This window comes from Nomia melanderi, chromosome 11, assembly GCF_051020985.1.
Source record: "Nomia melanderi isolate GNS246 chromosome 11, iyNomMela1, whole genome shotgun sequence".
Taxonomy (NCBI): domain Eukaryota; kingdom Metazoa; phylum Arthropoda; class Insecta; order Hymenoptera; family Halictidae; genus Nomia; species Nomia melanderi.
In genome coordinates this window covers 1,300,798-1,310,037 of record NC_135009.1, presented here as the reverse complement: position 1 = coordinate 1,310,037, position 9,240 = coordinate 1,300,798, and the positions used below count along the sequence as shown (strand labels likewise).

Sequence of the window (9,240 nt, the reverse complement as noted above, 5' to 3'; positions counted from 1 at the left end):
GTACTATGTACAGTTGACTTGCTTCTGTTTGCCAGTTTTGTGATTTCCTTGTAAGATGTTCCTTTTTTTAGAAAATTTTATCACCAACTCATGCTCTTAGTGACTAGTTTTAGTCGGTCCGGCCGCTATATTTCAGTAATGCAAAAAGTTACTGTTCACTGTGAAACATTTGTGTTTCAAACTGTGCCCGAACGCGGACTACAATCGTATAATTATTCTCCTACTCGTATTTACTTTATCGGATTTTCTATCAACTTTATTCATTTATTCCTCAAACCTGAGTCTATCATCTATTACATTATTATCAATTTTCTACACGTGAATCCATTGTATGAATATTATATTTAATCAATTGATCGTCCGCTTTCATTACACGGTGTCTGGGCTAGTAACAAAGACATGGCGAAACTGAACTGTCATAACAATCGGGCCGAGTGCGGCGAGTGGACCTCACCCACGTCACTGCACAAAATTGAAGAATCAAAGTATTGGAATCGAGAAATTTCTGGTCTTTGAACTCTTGTAGCTTTGTAGTAAAAAATCGGCCAATATTATGTTTAACACTAGATTTACGGAACGAGTCGCTTTGACTCCTACTGTATTTTATAAACATTATTTGCTGAATGTTTGTGTCGATTTTGATTAATGTGGGTACGCTAATATGAATCCTAATCGTCTACGTTTAAATCTCTACTTTCCGAAATCTAAACGAAGGAATGTCGATTTTTACAAAAACAGTAGAACAAGCTGTACGATAAATGTCTGTAAATCTAATGTTAAGCTCGTTATAAAGCGTGAAACTTTTACCCTCGCTTTCCACTATTGACTTTGTCGTATTATATTTTTACCGTGTGCAACGAATGGGAAAGTAAAAATACTCTCTTAGTTCGAAAACTTTATGCCTGGTACTCAAAATGTTAAGAGATTGTTGGCAGACAAAAACTTACAAGTTAAAAGTTCCTGTTGCGCGGGAGATCTCACGTGATAGGTTTACCTAGACTGCTTAGGTATTAGAGGATGCCCGCTGACGAGGAATGGAGTCGTAAAAGGGATAGGAATGGCGGAGGGACAAGTCTTGATCTGACCACACTGGATCGCTGGGTGATTCTGTCCTTTATATTCTAATCCTCTTCTCTGTATTGAAGAAGTGTTTGAACGGGGAGTGGTAGACTCGGAACCACCGAGCGATGCATGGCATGGTTGCATTGTCGAGTATTTGTTGCCCAGCTCTGGAGTGTTGGCACACTGTCGACAAGCTAAACAGTTAGACAGACAAGGGGATTCCTTCACTTCTACGACACGTGGCCGTCACCGGCAGCGCGGTAGTAACAAAAAATGGAAATGGAATAGTATACGACGAAGATGGAACGGTAGAGAAAAAAGTTAGTGTTAATACAAAGGGTGCCCTAAAATTATGTTTCTACATTTCATTTTATTAAAACAAAATTCTTGCAGAACAGCGATCACGTGTCGAAGCTGAGCTGGCTCAAGCGTCGTGAATGAGAGTTCCCTTCCTGTTGTGACTTTTGAGCTTGAATCGCTAATTGGAAGTCATTAAAATGAGGGGTGGCAGTTTGACACCCCGGAATTTGGCAATAGAGTTAGAAATGGTAAGGCTAGCTTTTCTCGTACTGGAGGTGCACGGAAGGGGCAGATTTTTTTACTTTGTGATTCTCAAAAATTCTATACACCCATGAAAACCATTCTATTTAAAATTGAAAAACTTAAGTTGTTAGAATTTCAAACTCTTTCAGTTTGTACAGGAAACCGTCGAATTCAGGTTAGGAGAATTTTGTACATTTACACAATAAAAACGTAGACAGGAGTGGTGCAAACCCCTTTTTTTCTCCAGCCCACCTCAGAAAAATGGGCCCCAATCATATCAATCCCTATTATCGAACTGAAACACGCGTGCATCTTGCATTGTACACGAGATGGCAAACGAAGGAAATGCGAGTCTACTGATAAGTAAGTGTGATAAGTAAGTATCTAGAATATTTATTGTAGGATGAATGGTTTGTTGTGCGTGCGTAAGCGCGACCAGGTCGTATTGCGACGGACCGGCGCCGGGATGTTTGGAAAATAGTGTGACTGCGTTTAGAAAATCTCGAGTGGCTGAAAGAATGCGAGGAAGAGTGTCTGGAACTGAGCGACTGAACTGTGAGAAAAGCGTGTACGTGACTGCGTGAATTTTGACTATGGGCGAAAGATGCGTGTGAGAAGGGTGCAAGGGGAGAAAGACAGAGCGAATGGGGGTGTGTGTTAAAAGCGAGTGGGAATGCGTGCGAGAAGGACATTTTGGTAAGAGACAGCGGAGAAGAACATTTTTGTGCGTGATAGAGTCGTGTGTTGGCCTTCGTGGTATTAAGTTGTATTTTTACGTGTTGTCCATATTGTTTCCTAATTCTCTTTTTACTGAAGATCCACCTTTTCAATATCTATGATAATAGTAGCCCCACTATAATAGTTTTACAAAAATTTTTGGTTTACTGTGACAGCATTTCTAAATTCTAAAATCCAAAGTACTATTCATCGATGATGATTGTGTACTCGGAGACATTGTCTTGAAGATAAAATTCCGAAAAAGTGAAAGTAAAATTAATTTTATAGTAAGTATATTTTGATTATTTTATTTTGTCATAAGCATTACATATTTCATTTACTTTGAGAAGGGTTTTACATGTAATGGGTACAAGTGTTAGCTGTCGGACTTATTTTATATAAAAGTTTAGATTAGTACTAAAAGAAGTACACAATTTTTAGTGCGGTTTCTTGCAGCTTTCAGTTCGCCCTAGAATTGTAACATTCTTTAAAGAATTGTCCCGAGAAAAATATTGTGATCAAAAAGTAAGGGTCACCCTAACGTATGGAGAATAAGTTATTCTGACAACAGATGTTAAACTCAAGGTCACCGATGCAGTCCCTTCTAATGCATACGTTTACTAACCGTTCTATAACAGGTGTCAATTTTTTGAAAGATAACCTAGTATCAATTTACTGTAGTATTACCAATGTTCCCTTTAAAAAAGAAACAAAAATATATAATAAAGGGTTTTCGGCCGAGGCTTACTTCCCAAGAAAATGAAGTTTGAAAGTCTACTCAGTAATTATACGTATATACACTTGTATCTAAAAAACAATTCGCAGTACAAGCTATGAAACCTAATCTGCTTACATGCCATTCTTATGCGATACTTCGAATTTGCTAAATTTATGAAACGACAAAAACATACAAAATATGTATACAAAATATTGTTGATAAATTATTTGTTTCATCTTGTTTGCATTTAGCCACAATTATAGTAGACGTTAGAAATTTTATAGTGATTGATGTCTTTGCCATAACACCATACACACACAGTGGGTCTACAAAGCATCTTTTCTCAAAAAGTAGATAGACTCATTTGCGTGTACCCGAATATTTCAGATTCGGGCCGAGCCGGAAAAATTCGGTCACCGATGACTGACGCTTTTCAATTGGTAGAAATAAATTACAATATGCAAAATGATTGATGTTGACTAAAAATATTTAACAATATAAATAAGTTAACAGTAGTGCAATGCTAGAATTCTGATGCCAAATAATTCCTAATTGTTCCTATGTATCTTTGCTATGAAGGAACAAAACATGTATGAAACATTCAAGATTTTCGTATCGCTTAAGGGGTTAACCCGTTGCGCTATAATATTGTGTTGAGAATTTTAAACTGAACTCCGCGAATTTAAATGGTGTTTAGTGTTTTCATAATCACTAGGTGATTCTTATAGAATTCCTGACCTTAAATACGAATCCGAAAACCAAATTGCTGGGTCACTTCCAGTTTTCCAAAAAGTTGGGTTTTTGTAAAAACGGTGGAATTTTTCAGACAACCAAGTGTTACGTGAAAACTAGAAAGGATAGGCGGTTAAAATTTGTCGCAAAAAATAGAGGAGAGCTACCCGAATATGTAGCTATAAAAATTTTGAATATTGCGTATCATTAAATGTTTGTGAATGGTGATCAAAATTTGAAAAAGCGTAAATGCACGTCCGTTGAACGCACTTCTGTTATATTTCTGCGGAAAGTGGATTGGTTGGTATGAATTTGCTATGTACCATTAGATTCTGCAGACATCTCTCAAGACGAATCCAACCCTTCCGACTCCCCCACCCCCCTTATGCCACGTAGAAATAGTGCAATCGGGTTTTCTTTCGGAAAGGTTATGGAAATCTCCCTAAATAGCGCGTGCACAGAATTTTGGCGCCACACGGCCATCTCTCGCCGGCCACGGCTATTCAGAGCCATGCCTACGCGCTGTGTAGAACTGAACTCTGGTCACTTCTTATATACATAAACGTGGGAATAAATGTATTTGAGTGCGAGAATAGATGTATTGATGAGTGATGAATGCGTGTACAATAGATGAACGACGCGACTGTGTGGGAGCGCGTTTTGAATATATGTACAAAGCATTGGAATATTCTAGATCAAATTGATTTTCTCTATATTGATTTTTATGTTAATGATGCATGGTAATGAAAGAATGTTCTGGAAAGTGTGCGGGTGAGACAAGACCATCCGAGTATATAAAGAGTGTGCGCGTTGTTTGATTGACGTTGACTGTTTTATTGTGAGCCGTGGTGAAACAATTATATTGTTCCCGATAAAATATTCTCTTCTTCCTACATATATAATGTTTAATTGCTTTATAAATTTTCATAATAATCATGATTGTTCCGTCGGATGCGGAACAAAACGGCGAAAATCCTCGAAGGTTCGTTTATGATATGGACGTGCCAACAAATTTATTTTCGGGATTAGCTTTTTTCGAACTCGGTTTATTTGTTTTAGTTACAAGGGGGCAATTTCACCCTAAACCATGATAAAATCATTTAGTTAATCCGCGCATGTCCAGATAACAGTTTGGACTTTTTACTTCGTTCGTACAGACAACCGACCATATCATAGACCGGGAATTTCCGAAGGGTCGACTCGAACCTCGTTCGTAACGGTTCCGCCAGACATGAGTCAACTTGGAGGAAATTTCCAAGGCATCGGCAAATCTTCGAGGATCCCTCGCACGTGGCCATTGCCCTCACCCTTGCTGTTAAGAATACATACAGTTAAGAAATAACCCTCATCGTCCCGTTTGCATAGTCAAGGAACATTTAGTTTTTACGATAGAGAAAAAGGCCCGGACACATTAAATAAAACCCTAACCATTCGAGACATCATAAAACAAACAAATTCAGACATTTTCAAGACACAAAGGACGGCTTAGCTTCACGACACCCTAACGGTACTCCACACTCCTACTGACGATACCTGACTTGACCTGTCCGACTTACCCTACAAGGCGTGACCACAAGACAGCAGATTCAACCCCCAACAACTTCATTGGACGAAAATATTTCCCACTTTTTAACATACACACGAAACAGTACACACCCTCATCTCCACAATTAGTATAAGACACGCTCGATTGTACAAATTATCCAGAGTTCATCAAGACAGCACCATCATAGTATTAAGACAAGTATTATCAACAACAAAATAAAGGGACACACAGTCCAATAAATCAAGCCAAGCCTTGTTAATTATTCAAAACTTATTCGGTACGCCAGTGCATCCAAGTTACAATAAATATCTGGCCTTACAAACCAGATACATAAAATTAACAATTTCTTTGGTCTATTGACCTACATTACACACTAACACTTGCACCAAGAGGGCTGGCCAAAGGACGTCGTCCAAGACGCCCCCGCATTTTGGAATTATGCGCCGATTGGGCATTTTCGACTTTCCAATCAGCGCACTCGACACAAAACCTGTAGGTGTTGTATAAAAACACCTACAGGATCGCACTCGCATCAGTTAATCAGTTACTCAGATCAGTAACAAGTTAGAACCGAATCAGAATCACTCAACCGTTCGGAGTGACGATATTCTCAGATACTCAACCGTTCGGAGTAACGAGATTCTATCAGATTCTACAAGTCCATCGTCCGGGACAACTACACTCCAGCTTCACACTCCGAAGAAGCATCTACTTCGAAATTCGAGAATTCGTTCGTCTCGAAACGCGCAACATCAAAACGGGTTCTCAGTATCGTGAGAAACCGGTGGTCTGATCTCAATCATTCGGAGATCAGAATCGAATCAGTCGATTTCTGAAGAAATTTGGAAATCGAAGCGTCGCGAGTATTAACGAGACCTAAAGTTAAAGCTGGGATTTACAACCCCAGTCGAGGAATTAAATCCGCGTTAGTAATCGTGTACGGGCGTGCAACTATCGAGGTTGCCACGCTGCGACGTCACATTTTTCGGTCCTTCGAGCCGGATCCGCTACGGAACAGTTTTTGGTCCTTCGAGTCGGATCTGTGACGTAACAATGATAAAGTTTTTCACGATCGTTCTGTTTTAAATATTTATCTACATGAAAAGTGATTTAATATGTGGATGCACATTTACGAGTTATATTATTACGATGATTGATATTAAAGCTATCGAATCAGTCGAGATGGCCGGTATAAATTTTATGATATTTCGATCATTAATGACTTTTAAAGATTATTAAAAATTATATATCGGAAATGTTTTTAAAAATCAATTAATTTACTGGAACGATAACGAATAAACGAGTATACTCAGTAGTTTAGTTGTTAATTTAAAAATACTCCAGTAAACATCCATTGTAGATCGTATTTGGTGTTATAGTTCTTGACGTCAAATTTAATACTCTATTTGAATTCAGAATCATATCATTAGATGTACTGTTTAAAGAGCCAATTGCAATGATGTTTTCCCTTTTAGGACACAAGCAATTTTTAATTGAAATACCTTGCATGCGGTGAATACAGATAAAAACTATATATGACTTTAGAATATTCTACATCAGATAGTAGAAAATTAATTATTTAGAATGTACTCACATTTCAGGAATATAATGATTTAACTTCTGGCACCGTCACTTACGATGGGAAATTCTACAAAAACCAATATGTTCTCATGCAATGACAGCTTCTTGTGGACCAATGAAAGAGTGGGTGGTTGAGCTGCAGAAGGGATGATGTTGTGTCGATAGCGTGGCAATCTCGTTACACTACACGCCCGTGTACGATCACCGAACGCGGATTAAATCCCTTGGCAGGGGTTGTAAAGCCCAGCTTTAACTTTAGGTGTCGTTGATGATCGTGTGACGCAGGCCTAGTCTAAACAACACCTACCGATAAGTACATTCCGCCGGGCTACCTGAAACTATAACACAGGCTTACCTAACGATAGCCACATCCTGCCAGACCACACAAGACACGAACAAAGCATCAAGGGTCACGTAGGCCCCTCTCTCGAGGTGTACAAAAGACCATCAGAACCTTAATAAAGCGCTCAGTCAATTAACGAACGTCACGGTTTGTAATTCTCCTCCTCAATAGATCATTCCACGGTCTGATTTTATTAGGGAAATAATATATTCGCAAAGTGAAATACCTCCTATTAAACATATATTGACTTATTTTATTAAACGCGATATCTCCCCCGTGTCAATCGCGACGCTTCGATTTCCGAACATAATCAGAAACTGACTGTTTCCATTCTGATCACCGAATGATTGAGATCAAACCATCGGTTTCTCACGATATTGAGAACCCGTTCTTATGTTACGCGTTTCGAGACGAACGAATTCTCGAACTTCGAACTAGATGCTTCTTCGGTGTGTGAAGCTGAAGTGTGTGTGTCTCGAACGATGGATTTGTGTTTTTCTAAATGTCACAGAAGGTTGTCGGGAAGTGTGTTAAGCGGAAGATGCGTCGAACGACATGTTTTTGTACGACACCGTCTGGTCGCATCGAGTGCGCTGATTGGGTAAATTCGAATTTCCAATCAGCGCATAATTAAAAAAGTCGGAGGCGTTTGGATGACGCCCTTTGGCCCAGCCCTCTTGTTGCGAGGGTGAGAGCAATGGCCACGTGCGTGCGATCCTCGAAGGTTCGCCGATACCGTGGAAATTTCCTCCAGGTTGACTCTTATCTGAAGGAACCGTTACGAACGAGGTTCGAGTCGACCCTTTGGAAATTCCCTGTTTACGATATGGTCGGTTGTCTGGACGAACGAAGTGAAAATTCCAAAACTATTGCTTGGAAAAACGCGGAATGATTAAATAACTTTACTATTTTTTGGGGTGAAATTGCCAATCGTAACAAAACTAAAACTGACTCGAAAGAAGCTAATCCCGAAAATAATTTTGTTGGCATGCCCATGTCGTAAACGAATCTTCTAGGATTTTCATGGTTTTCTTCCGCATCGGACGGAACAGATCATGCTATCTACTCAAACTTCTACGAATAATTCAAACAACCAATCTTTCATTTCACATCATTAGTCAATAGAATGACATTTCTTAAAAAAGAACAAAGATAGTTAAAGACTAAACCAAAGGACACCATTAAAAGAACTATGAAGACTAATAGGGACGGATAAATTAATAATATATAGTAATAAATAATAATACTGCATTTATTATAATGAAAAATTTATCCACCCACCATCAATACATTGGGTTCTATGCAATGCAAAGACGAAAAGTAGTGTTTCCAAACCTGTGGTAATAGATGTGTTGTGGCTTCGTAGGGCCCAGGTTTATGGCAGGGATAGAAACGTTGGAGCGCTAGGGATGATACGTCGGGGTCCGACCGGTAGACTTTCGAGAAGGTCTTGACGTGAGCTCTTCGTACCGTTAAAAGGTATCCCACCCATGAACCGGGTAAAAAACTTCAGGTAGCGGCGATGATCACTCGAGGACATGTGCCCTAGCATCATTTTGAATCGAAATACATTTTCTGTAAGAGTGTAAGAGCTTCGGTAACACCAGTCAAAACAGTACAGTCGATACAATAAGTAGAGGGTGGTACCTTCAAGCCATAGAAACATTAGTAAGCAAACAAAGTTTGACGGTTCCTAAGTGAGAATCTACGACGAACATAACAAAATGTAGTGTTAAAAGGTAGTGTATTTGCGACAAATCTGTCAATAATTGATTTTATTACCATTGCGTTGTACAGTTTCGGATCAAACAAATTTACAAAATTAATTGAATTTCTTTTTAGATCCCCGAATGATCAACGAAAAAATAATAGTTAAAACTTCCAATGAAAGTTTGTGTTTATAAATTTGTTATTAATACACATTCAACCTCAATATCAGTAATAAATATTTAAAAAAATTGAAAGATCTTTGTTTCACAAACAAAATACTGAAAAGCA

General features: G+C 38.7%; 1 protein-coding gene and 1 long non-coding RNA gene across 4 annotated transcripts in view; one reads left to right on the top strand and one right to left on the bottom strand.

The window, feature by feature from the left end:
- Positions 1-1,185: 1,185 nt before the first annotated feature.
- Positions 1,186-9,240, bottom strand: part of LOC143175074 (uncharacterized) — a 45,309-nt gene continuing 37,254 nt past the window's right edge. The window contains exons 7-8 of one of the 3 annotated variants that reach the window (XM_076372102.1): positions 8,578-8,817; positions 1,186-1,256 (exon numbers count right to left, since the gene is read on the bottom strand). In XM_076372102.1, the coding sequence (XP_076228217.1) occupies positions 8,618-8,817 (200 nt within the window). In that variant the 3' untranslated portion in view covers positions 1,186-1,256; positions 8,578-8,617. Of the gene's footprint in view, positions 1,257-8,476; positions 8,818-9,240 lie in introns of those variants that run through there. The other 2 variants (XM_076372104.1, XM_076372103.1) reach the window with 2 other exon arrangements.
- Positions 1,241-9,223, top strand: LOC143175078 (uncharacterized). The gene is made up of 4 exons (XR_012999700.1): positions 1,241-1,382; positions 1,456-2,609; positions 8,609-8,981; positions 9,085-9,223. It is a non-coding gene; the product is annotated as an uncharacterized LOC143175078 (long non-coding RNA).